The 20,346-nt window shown below is 51.3% G+C and overlaps 2 protein-coding genes, 1 long non-coding RNA gene and 1 pseudogene across 4 annotated transcripts; 2 read left to right on the top strand and 2 right to left on the bottom strand.

Moving 5' to 3' along the window:
• Positions 1 to 1,206: 1,206 nt before the first annotated feature.
• LOC147201914 (uncharacterized) lies at positions 1,207 to 6,312 on the top strand. The gene is made up of 2 exons (XR_015101595.1): positions 1,207 to 1,526; positions 5,596 to 6,312. It is a non-coding gene; the product is annotated as an uncharacterized LOC147201914 (long non-coding RNA).
• tada3l (transcriptional adaptor 3 (NGG1 homolog, yeast)-like) lies at positions 2,431 to 5,787 on the bottom strand. Its single transcript, XM_086117559.1, has 8 exons — positions 5,578 to 5,787; positions 4,910 to 5,157; positions 4,337 to 4,442; positions 4,114 to 4,249; positions 3,469 to 3,572; positions 3,230 to 3,336; positions 2,967 to 3,158; positions 2,431 to 2,887 (listed from the first exon to the last, which is right to left on the bottom strand). The coding sequence occupies exons 1-8, from the start codon at positions 5,785 to 5,787 to the stop codon at positions 2,695 to 2,697; spliced, it is 1,296 nt and encodes a 431-aa protein (XP_085973685.1). The 3' UTR covers positions 2,431 to 2,694.
• A 318-nt stretch (positions 6,313 to 6,630) lies between the features above and the next one.
• On the top strand, positions 6,631 to 8,905 carry LOC147201916 (actin-related protein 2/3 complex subunit 4-like). Its single transcript, XM_086117144.1, has 6 exons — positions 6,631 to 6,790; positions 7,261 to 7,379; positions 7,586 to 7,697; positions 8,194 to 8,289; positions 8,385 to 8,555; positions 8,720 to 8,905. The coding sequence occupies exons 1-6, from the start codon at positions 6,788 to 6,790 to the stop codon at positions 8,723 to 8,725; spliced, it is 507 nt and encodes a 168-aa protein (XP_085973270.1). The 5' UTR covers positions 6,631 to 6,787; the 3' UTR covers positions 8,726 to 8,905.
• A 139-nt stretch (positions 8,906 to 9,044) lies between these two features.
• Positions 9,045 to 19,531, bottom strand: LOC147201917 (MYND-type zinc finger-containing chromatin reader ZMYND8-like; annotated as a pseudogene). The gene is made up of 21 exons (XR_015101561.1): positions 19,484 to 19,531; positions 18,134 to 18,201; positions 17,559 to 17,707; positions 16,877 to 17,098; positions 16,630 to 16,743; positions 16,180 to 16,246; positions 15,877 to 15,969; positions 15,668 to 15,755; positions 14,960 to 15,015; positions 14,792 to 14,869; positions 14,571 to 14,686; positions 13,987 to 14,471; positions 13,761 to 13,895; positions 12,618 to 12,776; positions 12,034 to 12,525; positions 11,496 to 11,951; positions 11,277 to 11,416; positions 11,130 to 11,210; positions 10,973 to 11,051; positions 10,529 to 10,768; positions 9,045 to 10,452 (listed from the first exon to the last, which is right to left on the bottom strand). The product of XR_015101561.1 is annotated as an MYND-type zinc finger-containing chromatin reader ZMYND8-like (transcript).
• Between the last annotated feature and the right edge of the window lie 815 nt (positions 19,532 to 20,346).

Genomic DNA, 20,346 nt, shown 5'->3' on the forward strand with positions numbered 1-20,346 from the left:
GTGCTGGTAGGCATCCATCCAGCCATTAATCTGGACCGCTTTATTCGTACGAGGGTCCCGGAGCCTATCCCAATGGTCGGGGGGCAGTAGGTGGGGTGTACCCCGAATCGGTGGCCGAATTTATATTTACACCGCCCTAATATCAATTCCATATTATTCAATGACCAATCTAGTCATTGGATGACAACACAATTGAGGATGCTTTTCACATAGTGAAGACAAAATAAATCATGCTACTAATAAGCAGAAAGTGGAAGTTGACAGGGAAGTTTGTGGTCAAGTCTCTACAGAGCAGAAACGCCAAATTTGGTGATGTCTCCTGCTATGCAAGCAAAAATCATCAAGACGTCGCACTCGGCCTAAACACATGCGCAGCCAAACCTGATTCTACTTTAGACATGTCAGCGTACTTCAAATTCAAATATTTTACTCAAAGCCCTCCAGGGACGAAGCACGTTCCCACCGCCCAAAGAGCCAGAAAGGTTCACAGGCTGTGACAGGGACTAGTGAAGAAGCTCACCTCGTGGCTGAATTTCACAGTGGCAGATGGAAGAGGAGGGCGGGCCTTGGCTTCAAGCCAATTAAGACTGAGAACCTCTCTGATCACAGTGTCAGGGAGAACACAAAAAACCCCACCTGCGCTGCTAAAAGTACACTTTAGAGCAGCTCACGGTAATGAAGTACAAATGGTGACCGAGTGAGTACATATGCTGTGTTTCAATGCAATTTATAAAGCCCACCTGTCCTTCAGCTGAGGTCTCAGAATGACAACAAATGCAACAAAGGCTTTGTGGGCTTCGCACAGTCTGCGGGGACCGAAGGCCCGTCTGTGTATTCTGTCGCTCATTCACCTGGAGAGGATTCAAAAGGTTTGTGTATTTAAAAAAAAGACTAAACAAAAGCCTAAACAAACTAGCTCATTGCGAGCCGTTCTTAATCCCGCAATTTTCGACACGGTCAAAGCGACCCCATGTCAAGATGGTCTACAACAGGGGTCCCCAACCACCGGGCCGCGGACCGGTACCGGTCCTCGGGGCATTTGGTACCGGGCCGCACAATAAGAACCTACATTAATTCCATCGTATTTATTTTGGAATACGAAAGATATTTTATTTTGAAAAATTAACCGGATTCTCCGTTACATCCGGCTGTGCCACTTGACACACGTCAAACCACGCTTCTCCGTCACGTGACTGATTACGCTAAAAACACCAGAGCTTGCTAAATGAGTAAAATAAACCGCCGGAGATCGCAAATGACGGCGGCCTCAAAAGTACGTTCGAGACAACAACTCTGCCGGTGTTCTGGATTCAAGTTATGGCTGAACACTCTGAGATCGCCACAAAAGCACTGTTGCCATTTCCGACATGCTACCTGTGTTGAGGCGGGGGTTTTGTGCAGCGACGGCGACTAAAACAATCGACATGAAGCACACACTTCAGGTGTCATTGTCTCCTATTACCCCGAGATGGGACCGCCCGCTTGCAGAAAATCAAGCGCGGAGCTCGCACTGATTCAGCATTGTGGTGAGTTGAGATTTTCATGCACTTTGAATTTGTGTTGTATCGTATTTTGAAGGCATTAAGACCGTAGCGATCAGAGTGTTGCGGCCAAATTGGACGCTCCTCGTGTTTGTCTCGAAAACCCCCCAGTGTTCATGCAGCTCTTAGCGTATTATTTTGTAGTATTTATCCGCCACATCTTAAATGCCGGTCTGTGAAAATATTGTCTGACATAAACCGGTCCGTGGGGCAAAAAAGGTTGGGGACCCCTGGTCTACATGACTGAAATCCAAATGGATGAGCTGTGGAAATGAAGACAATCGGTGGAAGAGTTACGACCGTACCGACACACGCACGAGCTTTCGAAGTCAGAACGGATGAAAACGCATCGTCACGCGGGCGCTGCTTTTATTTCATATTGACAGACTACGGGTGTTTTTCATCAACATATTTGTTATAATTTGGACCTTTTTTTGACGGGCCTAGCGTAGGCAAGTTTAGCGCGTCCGGTATTTTATACCGATTTGCTTGGCCACCTGGTAAAATGAAACAAGGTAGGACTGCCATCTAGCGGCGTTTTAGGAAACGCATCTCGGTGTCGTTGTGAAACGCGCTACTTTCCAAGTTGACGGCTCTTTCAACCTTGCTTACTTACGTGTTCCCCAAAATGTTTGAGATACCAGTTCAATACTTAAGTTTCAGGCGACATCTTTTTCTTTAGCACTCCTGCATTGAGGTAAAGTCTCATTACCTGAAAGAGACTGTCCTCCCTCCTTCCCCGGGTCGCCGCCACGCAGGAATTTGTGGTGCCGCGAAAAGTACGGGCGGCGTGGCGGGTTTGTACACCAAAACCTCAGTGATGCTGGTCACCTTTTCAGGACTTGAATCAGAATTTTGAGGAGGACAAACACAAGAACTTCAGAATCCGTTTCATTACAACAAGAGCTTTTAATTGGTCGTCATCGATACAAACACCGATAAGAGGCCATAGAAAAATCATCCAGACAACCGGAACAAAACAAGATCACGGTGTGGTGGATACCAACCGCTGAGAAAGGACGCGAGAAAGCCCCCGCCTCAAATGCCACCTGTAGGGAGCTCCATCTTTTGAAGTTGCACCTGCAGCGGTGTGCGAGTATAGTCCAAAATTCTTCCTCACGCACTTTTTAACATCCGTCTTTCCTCGGTTCGTTCAGCCATCCAGCAACTTGAGGATGCTTTCCCGCTCCTTCAGAGCTTTCCATGCCTGGTCTTTCTCCTTCTTGGTCGGAGTGCGCTTCTTCTGTCTGGCTGCCATGATTCGGCGAAATCCCTCCATCACCTCGTTGTCAGACACCCTGACTCTCTGCCTCAGCTCCTGCTTGCGCATCTCCTCTTTCGCCAACCTGAGGAGGAGAAACGAGCGCAAGGTGGCTGCCGGGACCTCGCGGGTGACTTTGCGGGGCACCTTCGGAAGAGGCTCACCTGAGCAGCTCCTGCTTGCGGCTTTTGTTGTGAGCAATCAGCGCTTTGAGCTCCGCCTGTCTCTTCTGGAGCTCCACCAGCACCTCGTCCTCGCAGTCTCCGCCCGGACCGGGTCGCTCCTCGCAGTCCAGGAGTCCCTGGGCAATCAGCTCCTCCTTGATCCGAGCCTCCAGGGAACGCGTGTGAGGGGCGCTACGAGGGCAGAGTCGATTTGTGGTGGCGGGCGACCCCCATCGTGAGCTCGTCGGCTATCCCGGACCTACCTGAAAGATTTGCCTTGGCTTCGAGGAGACGTCCCGGCTCCGTCGTTGCCGTCCTTCCCCGAAATGTCCGGTATCGGAGACTCCTCCATGGGGGATATAATATTCTCCTGAATGCAACAGAGACGACATCCTCGTTGAAGCTCAAGCGCGCACGGCGCCGCCGAAAGCCGCGCGTGATTGACCCACGCGGTCCGGGGAAACCCTTTTTCCAAAACATTCGCGGCCCCGGGTGGAATTACCTCCACGAGAGCCTGGAGGAGACGCTGAGTGAGCGGGCCGAAGGGACAGCCGTCGTCCGGCGACTCGTGCTGCGAATCGGACTTCTTCAGCAAAGAGTCCACATCTGGTAAACATCAGCCGAGCGCATCATGACGTCACGCTCCGCGCGCCTCTTTTGCATCGCGGACGTTGCGCAAAAGGAGGAAGAGGCACGCCGACGGTTCGAATCCAAAAGAAAAAGGCTCCTTGCGACTGCGCAGAATTTTCATTCATCAACATTTCACAGTACCCGGCGTGGCGACGCCCCAGCATTGCCGTAACATCAAAAGTTCACTTCATCAGAGGAAATGGCGAGATCACCGAATTCACAAATAAAAAAAATGAACCCCACCCGGGATGTTTTCTAGAGTTGTGTAAATCTTACGGTTGACCAATGTTCCTACGGCTATCAAACATCCAGAGGTGGCTTTGCATTGCACCGTCTAAGTTTGCTCTTCAGTGGCAGCATTTGGAGAGGCATCGGCTCAACGACATTTCACGTTTTGCTTCTGTGCAATTTGGGCGTAGCCTCTCCACCGGCTCCCTCTCATCATCCGCTACTTCCCGTGAGACGCAGGAACGGGGAACGGTTCTTTCCGCAGGCCCCGGCAGCAGTATTGCCTGACCTTTTGCATCGAGCTCAGACAGCGGCCCGCCCACGAGACTCTTCTTCTTGTCGTTGGCCCGTGCTCCTTCTTTCTGCTCCTCCAGCAGATCCTCCTGAGCCCAGCGCTGCGAGTAGTGTTTCCCCAACGCTGGAATCTTCCGTTCCCACAGACGGCACCAAAATTCAGCCCGCGGCTCTTGACGTAAAACAGATTTCGACAATAGCCCCACGGACACACTCACTTTAAAGTACTCGGCTTCGTCGTCCGGCGGTTTCAGTAGCTCCTCGAGCAACCGGATCTCCTCATTTGTGATGTCGGCGCAGTACGGCTCAACTGAGGCCCAAAATCTGAAAAGACAAACGATGCCGACTGAAGAGCCAACGACACAGATCATTTTGGACGCCGTCCTGTCTGTCGCCGGGGTTGGCCGTTTTACGGGACATGGAAAAACGATTTCGTAGGAGGACAAAAGCACCGGAAAACATTGGCGGGTGCGCAACAACTAATGTGACTCATTTGAATCTGTTCGAAAAGTTCCACGTCAAATTCCAGAGGTTCAATTCAAACCGTAAAACATTTATGTTCGCGATTCATCCAACACTTTTCCTCAGTGTGATTCCTACCGCACGTCAAAAGTCATTTTGTTTGTTTCTTATTCTAATTTCTGAAGATGGTGAATGTTGGATTTCAGTGTGTTACAAAGAAACCATAAAATAGGTTCCTCGATTTGTAGGCAATCTATGTCACGAATTTCATTATATTTTTGAACGGAACTACTGAAATAAATTACATTTGCCTTTTTAAAATTACTGACCTGTTGGGGACGTCGTTCTTCGGAGTGCGAGGAATGTCTTGAGGATCATCCGTAAATTCATATTCTTGGCCTTTGGGTTGCAGGTTTTTGGATTTTGGTCTCCCGGGACCTGGCCCTGGGCCGTGACTACTTTTGCCATCTAACTTCTGCTTCTTTGGCTTGTGGCGTGCCGACGCGGCAGGGTCGGGGTCTTTTCCCATCTTTAGAAAGCGCTTGTCTCCCTTCTTGTCCTGCCAGTCTGTGAGGATCTGCAAGGCAAGAAAAAGTCTCGCGCCATTAATATTAATGTTCACCGTAACATTATTATTGCCAACGCATTTAAAACGGGACACATTGCTTTCTCCATCCTAGCTGCGGTCTCACTCTCTCCCTCTCGAAACTGCTTTCCCGACTCTCCCACAACCCAACGAGTCAAGGCAGACAGCCTCCCCACACCGTGTTTCTGCTGTTGAATTTTCTCTTTGCCGCGGTCACCTAGGACTTGCTCAGGCGGGGTTCAATGCTATCTTAATAAGGAGTATTGCTCTAGACCTGTTGCGATGGCACTATTTAAATCCATCGAAATGGAATTATTCTCAGTCACTGATGGTGTAGTGGCAAACTCCCGAGGATCCTGAGCAGAATAAGTGGGAAATGGATGGATGAATGACTCTCTTCTGCTTCCCCACCTGTCTCTGCTCCTCCAGAGCTCTGAGGCGACGGTTGGCCGAGGACAGGAGGGTCTCCAGCTCCAGCTGCAAAGTGTCCAGCTCTTCGATGCCGATCCCATCGTCCTCCGAGCGTCCCAGCACGGCCGTGTAGCGAGGACACACCTTGACGTGCTCCACAGGCTTGAAGTCGTAGTACTTCAAAGGGGGGCAGTCCTTCAGCTCACTCATGATGCCGGGGACCTGACTATGGTAGCAGAAACTGAAGCGCAGGAGGCATTTCTTTTAAATCGAGCAACGTTTAAATTGTGTCAGATATTTTGTATTTAGTATTATAGTTGCATTTGAGCAATGTTCGTTTTTCGCCCTCACACTCCATTTTTTGGTTCATACATTGCTAACCCGCAAGGCCCACATCGTGAATAGTCGTGAGAATATAGATATATATTTTTATATGCAGTATATGTATGAAAACAAATCACTAAATTTTCACGGTAACGCTTACATACTTTAGACAGTGGCGGTATATGATTTCCTGAAGAAGAAACGGTAGATAAAACCTATAATTATCTGTGAATTTTTACGGGGAACGATACTTACCGTCAGCGAATGGCGTCCATGATGGAAAACTCCATTAAGTGAAGAGGGGGGTAAAACTGTCATATTCGCTGATATTACGAGGAAGTCACAATTTTCAGACTGTACTCAAGACGATAAAAAAATAACTACGATAAATTAATAAACTGATCCAATGTTGTCCAGTTTTCTGACCATTGTATTTCAGACATCGGCGCTGCATTTTTTTGATGGCGTTGGATCAAACTATACTGTGTTATGATGTGGGTGAACATTATTCACAAAGGTCCTCTCCCACAGTTGACTCTAGTAGTTTAAAGTTACTGTTAAATGATTGAACTTTGCTTCAATTTTTATTCTTTCAAATATTTTTTCTGTAAAACAAAAAACACCACCTCTACAAAACAACCGTTCCCTATACACGCAGCTGAATGGACTCGTCGTCGTCGAGGTGTGCTCGTTTTAAACAACATCTACACAAGACGGGCGGAATAAAGAGGCTAGTCGTAGAAATACATATAGCGTTGCGAAATCCACGTTCTCGTATTAAACTAAAGAAAACAAGCGCGTCAGTTTTGTTTCTGCTGTATGTAGGGTTTACGGAAGCGGTAGTCCCAGGCGTGGCTTAGAAACTTCCGTCTTTTCCAGGGCAAAAATGGTAAGTCTTCTCTTCAAGTGTCTCTTTACTTAGTTCATTTATAGTCGTGCGTTATTTGGCAGCAGCAGACTACACCCACAGTTACCATGCTATTTTCCTGTGTCTGTTGAAATGCGGTTTTCGTATCAAAGTGGGTTGCATCGATGACAATTTTCTCTTTAAGCTTCATTGCCCCCTCGATAGCTGTGAATGCTGTGTTAAAATTTATCAAGTGGGTCGGTAAAAATAATGACCAGAGTAAACATCCATCTGGAAGCATCACGTTCAAAGCATTGGTAATCGTGAACATTTAAATCATTATGTGGATCCAAATGGTTGTCATTAGACGGGTCCCTCAATACTGTTCATCTTTTTTACTCTCGGCTTGCTTTCAACACCGGACATCTCTCCTCGGATCCGGATGTTTTATGACTTTAATTCCATTTTTGTGCAAAACATACAAGCACTGACTTTGTCCAAATTGTCGTCAGACAGCGACGCTCCGTCCCTACTTAAACGCTGTGAGGGCCACCCTGCAGGCGGCCCTGTGTCTGGAGAACTTCTCCTCTCAGGTGGTGGAGCGTCACAACAAGCCCGAGGTGGAAGTCAGGTATGCCACTTCCACACAAGTCTGAACCTGTGCGAACTCGCACAAGGCAATCTTCGAGGGCGGAAAAAATGCTCGCGGTACATGCAAGGCCCAGGAATTGGACGTATTTTCATGTAGGATCATTTGAGATATACTTGTGCTTTCGCCTTTTAATTAACGCCAGTGTGAAATGTCAGACGGATGATCGTGTTTGTTGTGTTTCACAGGAGCAGTAAGGAGCTGCTGCTTCAGGCTGTTGTGGTCAGCCGCAATGACAAGGAGAAGGTTCTCATCGAGGGGTCCATCAACTCTGTCAGGGTCAGCATAGCTGTCAAACAGGTAATCGGCTTTTGGAACCTTTGGATTTCACTGACATCCAAGGAGACGTCTTGTACATTTTCTATTTTAGAACCTCAAGCTGTTCCCACGTGTCTTAAAAATGTCTCTTATTCTGTCGTCAAAATTTATCTGCAAATGTTGGTAAGCCGACCTAGTCTCAGTCCCCCGCAGCCGCTAAAAGCTGATGTGGACTGGACAGTAAATAAACAATTTGTTTCAATAGATTGGATTGACTGCGATCGGTTATCTGTTGTTGTTTTTTTTACTCCCCGATCGGCTCTAAAATCCTGATTGATTAAAAAAAAAAAATAATAATAATAATAATGTGCATTCCCGAAAAATGAGCCCAGGTTCATTGAGTCCAGCAAAGGGTGTTTAGAGATGTGCAACGTAAGTAGAGAGGAATAGTGTCTCGTGTTTTGACTTTTGGATGTTCTCCTGTCAAAATCACTCTGCTGTTTTTCTGTCTAATGTCCTCCCTTGTCTGCCACCTCAGGCTGACGAGATCGAGAAAATCCTTTGCCACAAGTTCATGCGCTTTATGATGATGAGGGCAGAGAACTTCTTCATTCTGAGGAGGAAGCCAGTGGAGGTAAGCAAAAGGTCGCGGGTGGCCCAATTGCCCGGTATGGTGGTTGTCGATACAGTAGAATGTTCCAATTGACACGTGCAAACTTCTTCATGCAGGGCTACGATATAAGCTTCTTGATCACCAACTTCCACACGGAGCAGATGTACAAGCACAAGCTGGTGGACTTTGTCCTCCATTTCATGGAGGAGATCGACAAGGAGATCAGCGAGATGAAGCTGTCCGTGAACGCCAGAGCCCGTATCGTCGCCGAGGAGTTCCTCAAGAACGTAAGCGAGGGGAAGAATGCCCCCCCCCCCCCCCCCCTATGCTTGAACGTTCACTCGGTGTTCGGGCTTGTTTGGCTCTGTCGGCGCGCGCCGCCACTCGGTGAACGTTGCGTTTCAACAGACGGAAGTGGTCAGGTGACCCGGGTTTGTCTTCTTTTCCACAGTTCTGAGGACCGCCCACCGCCCGACAGCCATTCCTAAGAGAACTTTGGGTGTAAACAATCAGCGAGACGGCAGCGAGGGGGAAGGAAACATCAGCCGCCGACCGGTGATGCCCTTTGATTATTATAATTTTTTTTCTACTTGCTCATCTGTGTACTCGTTGATATCAGTGACTGTATAGAAAGAAATACTTAGCGGTTTCTGTTTTCTACTACTTAGAACAAATGGCCAAACAAACAAAGGCGGGTCCTTAAAGTATTACATCACGCTGGTGTCTTTGAATGCCGTGACGGTGGGTGTGTTGAAATGCAATTAAGTAGTTAGGCGTGAGCGTTGGGTCGACGTCAGTCCGTCTGCCCTGTTTATTGTCAATGTGCTCTTCAGGTACACGTGCGGAAACGAAAAAAAAAAAAATAGTCAGCCAAATGATGGAGAAAATAAATAAAGTGCCACCGTTTCTACCTTTTGGCTGGTCGTTGGCAGTGGAACTCGTTTTTCCGAGTTGAGGTTGTTGAGCAGCACAGATGGAGGCAGGCAAGAAACTTGCCGCCTTGCCGCTGCATACCAAGTTATGAAACCCTCAAAAATCACCTCCAGAAGCCGGGAGTCTTTGGAAAGGCATTTCTACGTCAGTTCAGGATGTAATAATCCGTACGTGACCTCCCAGTTGCACTTCCGGAAGAGTGGTCAAAACATCCCAAACGCTACGCCTTGTGAACAGCTTTCCCCGAAGAGCTGAAGCCGGAATCGCTGCCGAGGGGTGGCCCGACTTCACCTCGTACCCTCCGGATCTGGAGTGGGAAGCGAGTGTCACCTCAGGCAGGCGAGCAAATGTTTCGCGTGTGGCAAACCACGATGACGAATGTGAGGCTGATTTTTACATTGTTGACGTGTCATATCTTTGTCAACATGGACATGCTGACCTTGGTGCACGTCGGCTTGAGAAGGATGTCGCGATAGAGCTTCCGATCGGGATCTCGATCCAATTACCGCTAGCGCGCAAATTCTCCCGGTGCACAAACTTTCCGAAAGCGAGCAAGACAATATGACATTGCGATTTTCCATCAGGGCCAAAGCACTCGGACCAAAGATAACCGAGGAGGCCTTTGCGATATGGTGACACCATAGCCAATGGAACATTTTTCAATAACCAATTCAGTGCAGTCGACTTGGGGAAGAAGAAACCGTCTCCTCCTCGTCGTCGTGCGCTACGCAGCGGGTGTCGCAAAAAAATTCAAACGGAAACGGGCGTCATTGCACATGAACTCTTCAGACGCATTTGTCAGTACGGTAGTGCGCTTCCAAAAGAGGTTGAAGGGTTTCATTTGGAGAGGGTGCGTGCTGGTCGGCGAGTGTGCGGATACCGCAGGCCGTGGCCCTCCTCCTCAGGAACCGTTGCCGTCAGTCTCGTTTTAACATTCAAAACATAGGAAACGAACACCGTACGCGGGCAGCCGCCAACAAATAAATCCCAAAAAAAGACTTTGGCCACAGCCACGGGGAATTCTTGACAACATCATCGTGTACAAACTGCGGCAACGACGTCAAGTCGAGCCCAGTTGGGTTGAGGCGACAGCCGCGCTGTCGCCGCCTCTCTCCGTTTCGCCGTCTGTATCTGACGAAGCGGAGAGCGGTGCTTCTCGGAGAGCCTTTGGTTCACAGGTCGCCCGTCCCGCTCCTTTGTTTGACAAGTCCGCCGCCGGCTCCGCCTCGGCTTCTTGCTGGGGAGCCGCGGCTGCAGACACGGCGGCGTTTGGACAGCGAGTAAGTGGCGGCGAGTTCCTTGGGCGGATCGCCAGCGCCGCTTTTACCTGACTGGGTGCAGGACTTCATGTGTTCTGGCCAGTGGGCCCGCTGACACGGGTAATCGCAGTAGCTGGTGTTCCAGCAGCAATAAAAGATGGCCTCTTTCCTGCAGCTGGCGCACCACTGCTTCTTCTTGGTTTCGTCCACTCCTTGCTGCTTCTCCAGCTCCATCTGTTTCTTGGCCTCCGCCACTGAGCGCTCTTGTTCCCGCTCCAGACTCTGCCGCATCTCGGCCGTCGTGAGCTCTACAATTCCGTTCATGGTCACAAAATGCATCGCATGACCCTGGTTGAGGGAACGTGTCTGCTTGACAAGATGGGATTGATCTGTGTTTTAGGTTTGGTGTGATTTATGGACACCCCCACCCTCAAAAAAAAAAAAAGGTGCGAAACAACGTCGTGTTGAGTGGAGTTTATACTTTGTATTTAGCTGGTGAAAGAAGCCCTCACCCAGATTGTGCTTCATCTCCGACAACTCCTGCTGATGTAACCACTGTAGTTTTTCAATTTCAATTCGAAGCCGCTTCATCTAAAAACAACAACATCCAAACAAAAAGACAAAACTCTAAATTAAAAAAAAAGTGTGAGGAGTTGTGCAAAAGGATACCTCAGCAATGGCGTTCCCTGGAGTGCTCTTGGAGAGGTCGCTGTAGATTTCAGTCACCGTGCCTTTGATGGCGTCCATTACCTGTCACGGAAATGAGCCGCTCCCGTTCTCGCGCCGCGTGAAATCGCCGCGCGTGAAAATGCTTACCTTGTCGGTGTACTTGGCGATATCTGCAGCAACGTCTGCCGACGCCGTCGAGATGGACCCCTCCGTTTCCGCGGACGAGCATGCAGACGACGTGTCGAACCCCGACGCGGACGGCGGACAGCCGGACACCGGGGGGACAGCTGATGTGCTCAACGGCAAACGGACCCAAATTACTGAAACGATTCCGAGATTGGCGGTGACGGTCTCGGGCTTCGCTACCTTTCATCAACCGTCTGGTCTGAAGGCGTGCGCTTTGCGAAGAGGACGGGTCCGACGCCGCGTTGGCGTCGGACGCCTGGGTCGCGCCCGGTCTGGGCAAGGCCGCTTGAATTCGCGCGGCCGCCAAAGGCTGCCGGCCCCGCTGCTGACACGCGGGCCATTTGGGCGAGGGGTTCTGGAGCTTGGCGGCGCTCTGCGCTCCCGCCAGCGGCTCTCGGGGCAACAGAGGGCGCTGTTTCTTCAATCCCGGGGTGGCGGAGGCTGCGGGTGAGGACGAACAGGGCGGAGTTGCGGGGGCGGCGGAAACGGTGGCGAGGCTAACGTTTGCGGCGGACGGCGCGGTGAGGGACAGCACGGTGACGGGAATGGCCGGGGGGGACTGCGAGGCAACACTGGGGGGTGTGGAAGGGCTTGTGCTGTTTTGAGATGGGAATGTCGGAGGCGTCGGAGATTTGCCTTTGGGAAGAAAAAGCGTGCTTGTTTAAAAAAAAAAAAAAATTCCACCTGACGTCACACTCACCGAGTCGTAAAATCTCACCTTCAGGCTTAGCGGCGGCCGGCTCTTTGGCGTTAGCGCTTTCTTTTTTGCGCTTCTTCTTGTCCCTCTTGGCCTGCTCCCCCCCAAGGTCAATCACCAGCTGCCCCTCGGAGTCTGAATCGTCCGCAGGGGCGTTTTGCTTTGTATCTTCTTTGACCTGTCCCTTTTCCTGAGACCCAGGCAATGGTGCAGGGGGGCCGGTCTTCTCTGGACTCTCTTTCTCGGGAATCGTTTCTTGAGCCGGCATCGCGCTAACATCCGCCGGCGCCGCCGCCGGCGGATTGGCTTTGCTCGCTTGGCCCGGAGATGACCGGTCTTGGTCTCTACTCTCGTTCCGGGGTTCCTCAGTGGGTGCGCTGTCCTGAGAATCTTGGACCTTTGCTCCTTCATCACTGGCATACTCGCTGTCGCTAGAGCCAGGTTTAGCCTCGGAGTCCTCAGAGTCGCTGTGTTCCACCCCTTTGTACACCTCAGAAGAGATCTCGTTGATACCTGCCAGAGCATTGGCGGGCCCAAGCCAGAAACAAAGCACAATTGCAAAACGAGCGTACAGAATCAACGTCTGCCAGGAAACGTGGACCGACCGAGCTGTGCTTTGCAGCTTTCAATGGTTTTGTCCAAATTCATCTGGAAACGGCTCTTGATCCGCCTTTTTGGAGAGGCGAGAACGGGGGCGGTGGCGCCCAGCTTCTGCAGAACCGTTTCACTGAGTTCCTTGAGGTCCATTTCGGCTTTACTCCGATCTGGAACAACACGACAAGAATGAATTGGTGCTGCAGCGATCCGATATTTTGGTATCCTACGGAAAATTCTATCCAATAATTGGGTATTGAGTTTTTTCTTTTTTAAATTGCTTGTTTAAAGACACAGAAGACAAAAGAAGACAATTTTACTTAATAAACGACAAACTCATTTTTCGATCATCAACATTTTACGCTTCAATGTAAACTGTGCATAGCAGCGCACTATTTTCCACCCATAAATCTCTCCCCTTCGCTTTTGAAACAAAGTGACGTCACCACTGCAGGAAATCTGTCGGCTAAAACGACGCACTTGAGTGAGTCTGCTGAATTGAAACGCGATCACTAGGAACGAATGGCAACTGTGTCAGTCTGTCAGCATCAAAGTGTGCTGACATTTTGGCATATTAACTTGAGCTAACGGCTAACAGCGTTAGCTGCTAGCAGCGATTCCCGCTGCCGCAGCGAACGCTGGATGCTGGCGACGGGCGCCGTGCAACACAATGTCACTATGATTCAGTGTTTGTTTTTTTTAATACCCTTAATTAGCGATTGAACATTATTTCAAGAGAACGTTGTTGTTGTTGTTGTCTGTAGCAACAGTTTGTGACGGCAACAAACGCTCCAAACACGGTCTGGAAGACGAGACAAGTCAGCCGTTATGTCATGACACGATGCTGGGAACAACTTCAAAATATACGCGTGACCAGGCATTGATGTCCGTAAATTGTTTGGTCAGGTTTATTTTGAAGTTGGACGCATGGACAATTGTTGCCGCGGTTAGCGTGACATTTTCTTCCTGACAGTGTACACGTAAATGAGCGGGTTCGGTTGCCTGGAGCATTTGTTGTTGTTGTTGTTGTTTTTCGGGACCGAGGTCCTCGAATGACTCAAGGAGCCGTTTCCGCCCTAGAATGAATGCCTGAATGGTGTATCGCGATACACACCGCGTCATCATTACCGTTATTTCTGACGCGACGGATTCACCTAGATTAAGATTCAAAATGCTTCCCGTCAGATGCGTCTTCTCTTGCTTGGTGTTGCCGGGGGCTTGCGAGTGCGCCGGTTTGGGGCTGTCCACTGAATGTTCATCTTGACGTGGTCGAGGATGAGCCGGTGACACTGCGCAGAAGTGTTTGCCGATCAGTAAGATCTCGGGGGACCAAAGTTCTCCGGTTGTAACGGCACATCATCGAAATGAAAGGCACGATACCTGCGGAGTCCGCCGGCTCCACTCCAATACTTCCCCGACCGTCTGGACGGGCCTTGTCCGTTGCGTCCTCCCCATCGGAGCCCGTGCGCGCAGAAGAGTTGGCGCTCACGGGAGAGCGAGGCACGTCGGCGAGAGGCAGCCGACGGGCCGCCGCCATCCCGACGCCGGCCCCGGACAACGCGGTCCCGGCCCGGGAGATCTTTGGCGATGGCGTCGTGTCGAAGCTCAATTTGATCTTTTCCCGCTTCTCCGGCTTGAAAGGCGCGGACGACGGGTCGGCAGGGTCCCGCAGCATCTGAAAGCCGTCGTCGTGAGCGTAGGGCGTCCTGAAGGGGGCGTAGTTGAACACGCCAAACTTCTTCCTCACGTTCTCCACGTAGACTTCCATCTCCTGCATGGCGCTGTTGAATATGCTTTTGGTCTTCTTCACAGAGAAGGGGATCTCTTTGGACATGAGGTAACAATTATTTGAAGGGAGCCAAGCCCTAAGGGGTGAACAAACACGTCACCTTCCGACCCGTCGGTGACGCCGCGGCTTAAGATCGGACCCAAAGTCAAGTCTGCGAAGCGCAAAAGATTGCCACCTGTCATGCTGACCGAAGAAGCGAGCGTCCACCTGTCCGTCCTTGTCGCGCAGAGCTTTGGCCGGCCAGAAGGGAAAACCTTTCAATTTAGCCCACACCAGAGGGTGAGGGCTACCCTGCGGTCACACACACGAGGACAAACTGGAGCCGGGCTGCCCGCAGGCCGAGGCGCGAGGCGGCACGCAAACTCGTCGCGACGCCAACAAACGAGTCCTACTCACGCACGGTTCGCAGAACCAGTCGTCTCTCTTTTGGCAAGCGGACAGATAACACTCGGGACAGACTTCGATCTCATTCATCTGCAAAGAGAGAAAAATCACGCTAGCCGAATCGGTCGCTGGAAATTCATCTCCACTCCAAAAAGAATGCCGCGGGTCGCATATATTCACCTCGTGCTCGCAGATCTTGACGATAACTTTCGCCGTGGCCGTCAGTTTGCGGTTGCCTGAAAATATCACCTCGGTTACCGTCGGTTACCGTCCGTGACGCGAGTTTGAAGCTTGTTCATATGACTGCGGCTTCGACACTTCTCATTTTGGTTTGTAGAGGCTAGAACAGGGGTGCCCGATTCGTCGACCGCGCGGACCGGGCCCGAGGCCATCGCGAGGGCTGTGGCGGGGGAGAGATTTGTGTCGGTCTGCCTGTTATTAATATCATAGATGTTGTACCCTAAGCGTCCTTCCCGTTTCACTTTCACCCAAAAGTATTTCAAAAATTAAATCAGGAAGAAGACCACCTTGAACCTCCGCTGGCGCGTGATCTGCACCACCGGAAGTCGTTAGCGGTCAGCAGTCTGCGATCGCAGCTCGCCGTCCGAGCTACTGCGCTACGTCTTTTTAAAAATGTTTGATTCTTTTCATTCAAAGTTGGTTTCATCCGCAATTGGCCCGCGGCAAAGAACGGCAACCCGTAGCGCCTGGACGAGCTTTTTCAAGGCAGCCGTTTCCTTCTCACCCAATTTTTTTCTGCTGCGTTCACGTTCGGGTCCGTCGGTCATCATGGCGTGCGTGCACGTGCGGTAGCGGGTCGATCGCTTGAACCGTAGCTCTCGGCTCAAAAAAAGGTCGGGCACCCCCGGGCTAGAATATGCAACCCACCTCCGTTGTAGATGATGCAGTTATGCGAAATCCACTTGACATCTGCCGAGAAGGCTTCTGTGCAGCCATACATTTTCTTTTGGATGTTCTGTGTTGCAGACGCAAAACACCGCGTTTGTTTTGGGGACGTGAGAGCAGTTCAACGGTGCGACAGGCACGAACCGCGCGTCTACTTCAAATCGAACCGCACGGACGCCTTTTTTTTTTACCTTCTCAAGAGTGCAAAGGTCCATCGGGTGAAAGATGTATTCGGCGTAGTCTGGATGCTGATCAAGAGAAACCGCTTTGTGGAAGAGCTCCGTCTTTCGAATGGAGGGAAAGAGAGAAGGGTTTTGTTTGTTTTTCTGTCAGACGACACCAAGTGGCTGCAAATCCTTCCCCCACTATGGCGGATGAGCACTACCGTCACATGCCGGTCACGAAACGCTCGCAAAAAGCGGCATCGAACAAAAGGAGCACAAGCGGTCAAGGAAGGAAGCAAGACAGGGACTTGTTAGTGGTCTGGTTATTACCCAATTAAAAGTCTTTCTCTGCGTGGAAGCTGCGTGGGGGGGAGCGAGATGACAAGCGGGGATGATCCTGAAAGAGAGCGAGAGGGGCGGCCGTATCCTCACTGCGCCGGCTTGCGTGGTGACTTTTGACAGGCCCGGTCTCGTTCGACGTTTGGGAGCGTTCGATGAGATTCTTTCCGCATGCAAATGAGTTTAGTCTCATGCTCGAGCCAACAGAGGACGGCTTTGAGGCGGCGAGACCGATGGATGAGACCTTTTTTTTTTGATTTGCTGCCGTCGGCGTGCTCCGCGATGCCGAGGGAAAATGCGCCCGGGTGCTCGCAAATCGGTGAGAATGAACAATCGGAAAAGGGGAAATGAACTTTGACGCCGGGCTGAAGCGTCTCGCTCCGCTCGCAGATGGAAAAGCCTTTCTAAGTGAGCGTGAGATGGCCGCAGCGCCATACTTACACCCGGTTGTTTCATCTTCTGGAGAGCAAACTTGAGTAGGTAAGACAGCTGCTCTATAGTCAGCATCGTCATGGCTTTGCTCTGCGTCTCGATACATTCGGCGACTGTTATTTTCTAATCAAAAAAAAAACCCAACAACAACAAGAACATTGAGAGGAAAACCGTCCTTTCGAGTAAAAGTAGCATCGGTCTTTGAATCGTGGTTTTCCGGCAGCCTTCCGCTCGCAAGATGTTCCCCGGCGAGTACCTCGCACTCTGGACAGAACCAGTCGCCGTCGGGCTCGTCCGGTAGTTTGAGGCACTTGGCGTGGTACACCCTGGGGCAGAGCTCACAGCAGAGCACCTGACCCTCGCGGTGGCACAACCAGCAGTAGAAGTCGTTCCTGCCGTCCTGCGGTACAACATCGACAGGGTCGCTGGTGAGAGCTGCCTGCCTCGCATAGTAAAAGGGACCGTGTCTTAGTTCTGACTGGAACGCAGGCAAAAAGAAACACAAAGTCGGGGCGGGTCAAAATCCGGCCGGGGTCAACCGAGCCGAGCAGAGATGCACAATCGCGACCGAAAGGTGCGCCGCGGAGAAAACAAAGTAATGCCGTCATCGCCGCGGGCGTCCGCGGGTGCTCGGGTTTGACATTTGGCGCAAAATAAGACAACCGTTGACGGGAAAAATGCAACAACCAAAAATCCTAACCTAGGAGCTAACGAACGGCATCGACGGAGGAGTCGAGTCAAATGCAAAATTTGGCCTTCATTCATCAATTGCGACATATCCACGGTAACATAAACGCAATCAAATGCAAAAACGGGCCACTCGACTCGACTCGCCGGGCGATTCTCCCCGAGCGGCCGTGGCCTACGGCGCTACGTAGAGCTTCGAGTGGAATTCTCGGAAATACTTCACAACGAAGAGATGCTATTTTGTTCGTCACCTGGTCTTTGCCGCTGCTAACGGCACCTGGTTTCCTCTTCTTCTTTTTCAGCGGGCCGGGGGAGGTATCGGCAGACGAATGGCCATTTGATGAGGGAGAGGGGCTAGGCATCTTTCGTTTCTGGGTCGTCCGCTCCGCCGGGCCCGTGTCTGGAGTTGCGCACGAGGGTTTGAGATCAATCCGCTGAGGCTCCGTGATGGCCTTCGTTAAGGTCGCGTGCGGTTATGCTCTGCGATTGAAATCGCATACACTCATCATGGCCTTTCTTTGAGGTGCTGTTGTTGTTTTGGTGGGGGGGGGGGTGTCCCCCCCCCCCCCCCCCCCCAGAGTGGAATGATGCAAAAACAAGAATGAAAAATCAGTAGGATCATTTCCACTCGGGGATGGAAAAAAAAAAATCAAGTAAAATTCAATGAATAATCAAAAGCCCCAAGTAAATACGGCATTCATGCCGATGATGAGTGTACCGTGTAGAAACGCGTGACCATAATTCCAAACGGCAAGTCGAAAACAAAACAGGCCGACTTCACATGGACGACGACACAAGTTTTACACGATGCTTGATTCATGCTCACCTTTCGATGGCGTCGAGCTTTCCATTTTCTCCGTCAGAGCGTCGGTCTTCTGCACCGCCTCCGCTGCGCTTGTGTGGAAAAGGAACTTGAGTGAAGGCGCGACCATGTAGCGAGCACACCGCGGAAGTGCAAACGTGAAGCACTTCTATCGCTTTGGAGCGACGCTACGAAGGTTGACACGGGAAGGATTTCCCGAAGGCCAAACGAGGATTTTCTTTGTGATTTTTTTTTTTTCCCATGATGGCACCGACCTTCTAAGAAACGAAAGCAGTTGTTTAGCGCGGGGGTGGCGAGCATATGGTCAGCGGGCCAAAGCCGCGTTTCAATCTCGCTCGTCTAATCCCGCATCGGAACGCACAAAAAGGAAAGCCGCTCAGGCCGGAGGGAGGTCGCGCTCCGTTGACGATGCACGGGAAAGCCGACGTGGGACTTTGTGGATTATTCCGAGTTGCTGCGGTTATTCGGGCATCTTCGCCCGCGCTCATTTCCGAGTGATCGTGATGGGCCGGGCCCAGACCCTCGGCGTACAATTTTGCCGGGGCCAGGAATTGGCAACGGCTTGGTGCGCTCAATCTAGTCAAATGAACCCGTCTCAAGTCCTAATATGAGTCCGCTCAAGGATTCGGGATTGGACCGAGAGTGGCGAGGCGGCGGCAGCTGGGAGAGCAGATAAGAGACAACAAGCGTCCGGACGACAGAAGACAACGGAAGACCAACGGAATGTTGCGGAGCGCTACGAGACAACGGAATGGGCATGCTGTGCTGTGGGTGCCCATTTTCAACATTGGGCACTTGAGGCTTTTGCCAATACCCGCGACCGTCTCCGGACACCTTCAAAAAAAAACCAAAAGCGAGAGCCAATCAGAGGTTAGCCATCGCATATAGCGATCGCAAAAGACCCCAGTGTCCCTCAACCCGACGGTTTACACAGACCACTGTAAGAGTAGAATAGTGACGACATCGTGATTCCAGTATCACGATACTATTTGACTATTGATTTATTCATTTCAAGGAAAGGCAGTTGAGAACAGATTCTCATTTGCGATGCGATCTGCCTGCAGAGAGCTGAGTCCTTCAAATAAATACCTCCTCCTCTCTCCGGGTGCAATTCATGACAATATTTGTTCCACCCGAGGGTCCCCCGTCCCGACCGCGCGTCAACTGAAACGCGCTCCCACTAGACGATAAGCTCACTGCCATCGTCCGATCGAACAGAAAGGTCGTGCTTTGCCACCATCGTGCATGCCTACCGCTCGAAAATGGGCTTGCCTTCCCAACTTCAGTGAATCTCGTCAGTCCTTCAAGAAACATTCCTTTTCCGATGCAAATAACCGTCTGGTGTCTAAATACCTGCCTGACATCAGCCTGGTTTGTAGGCACGGTGACGTCATTCCGAGAGCAGAGCTTTTAAAAAAAGAAAAAAGAGAGAGAGAAATCGATCTTGCTCCTCAGCCCCCCCCCCCCCCGCCCCCACCCCTCTATCGGCAAACGATGCGATGATGTGACAGCCATGAACACAGACCATGCACCAAGAAAATCACGAGGGCGGCGAAAAGTCATTGTGGCTTTCTCGAGCGCTGCCACCGTCTCATGTCGTCAAGAAGCCACAGCAACACAGGACAAATACAGGACGGGCAACTCTAGGGCAGAAACTGCCTCAAAAAAGACAACGCGCCGCTCCGGCCATTTCCCAGCCCCACACCGCCATAACATCCGCGCCCTTCGATGAGGGAAAGCGACAGGCGTGCCTTCCTTCCATCCTTACTCACACAAAGAGTCTCGGCTTTGGATTAGAGAGGGCGTCGTGAAACCGGGGCCAGGATGGTTCCAAGTCTGGCGGAAGGCCCGCTCTCCCCCGCCGCTTCCTCCTGCCAATGTCGATCTTCAACCTCGGCTGCAGGCGCCCGATTGGTTCGAGCGGCACTCCGAGCTACCCGATTGGATGTCGGGCTGAATGGAGCGCATCGGCTTTTCTGCTTCCGGAGCTCCTCGGCGACAGCGCCGCAATGCGGAGAGGAGCGCTCCCGGCTATCGCTTCGATAGCCGCTCCCTAATCCCTCCGTCGGAACGCGCGAAAGGCCGCGGCCGCGCGAAACCGGCTCGGCGGCCGGCGGACCGGCTTCTGGCGCTCTCGGAGGGATACGGCATCCGTTCCCGCGAGGCTTTCTCTCTCTCTCCCTCCGGGGCGCTCGACGCCAGCGCAAAACAAGCGC

This window comes from Hippocampus guttulatus, chromosome 8 (genome assembly GCF_054856545.1).
Source record: "Hippocampus guttulatus isolate MCC_2025c chromosome 8, RoL_Hgut_1.0, whole genome shotgun sequence".
NCBI lineage: Eukaryota > Metazoa > Chordata > Actinopteri > Syngnathiformes > Syngnathidae > Hippocampus > Hippocampus guttulatus.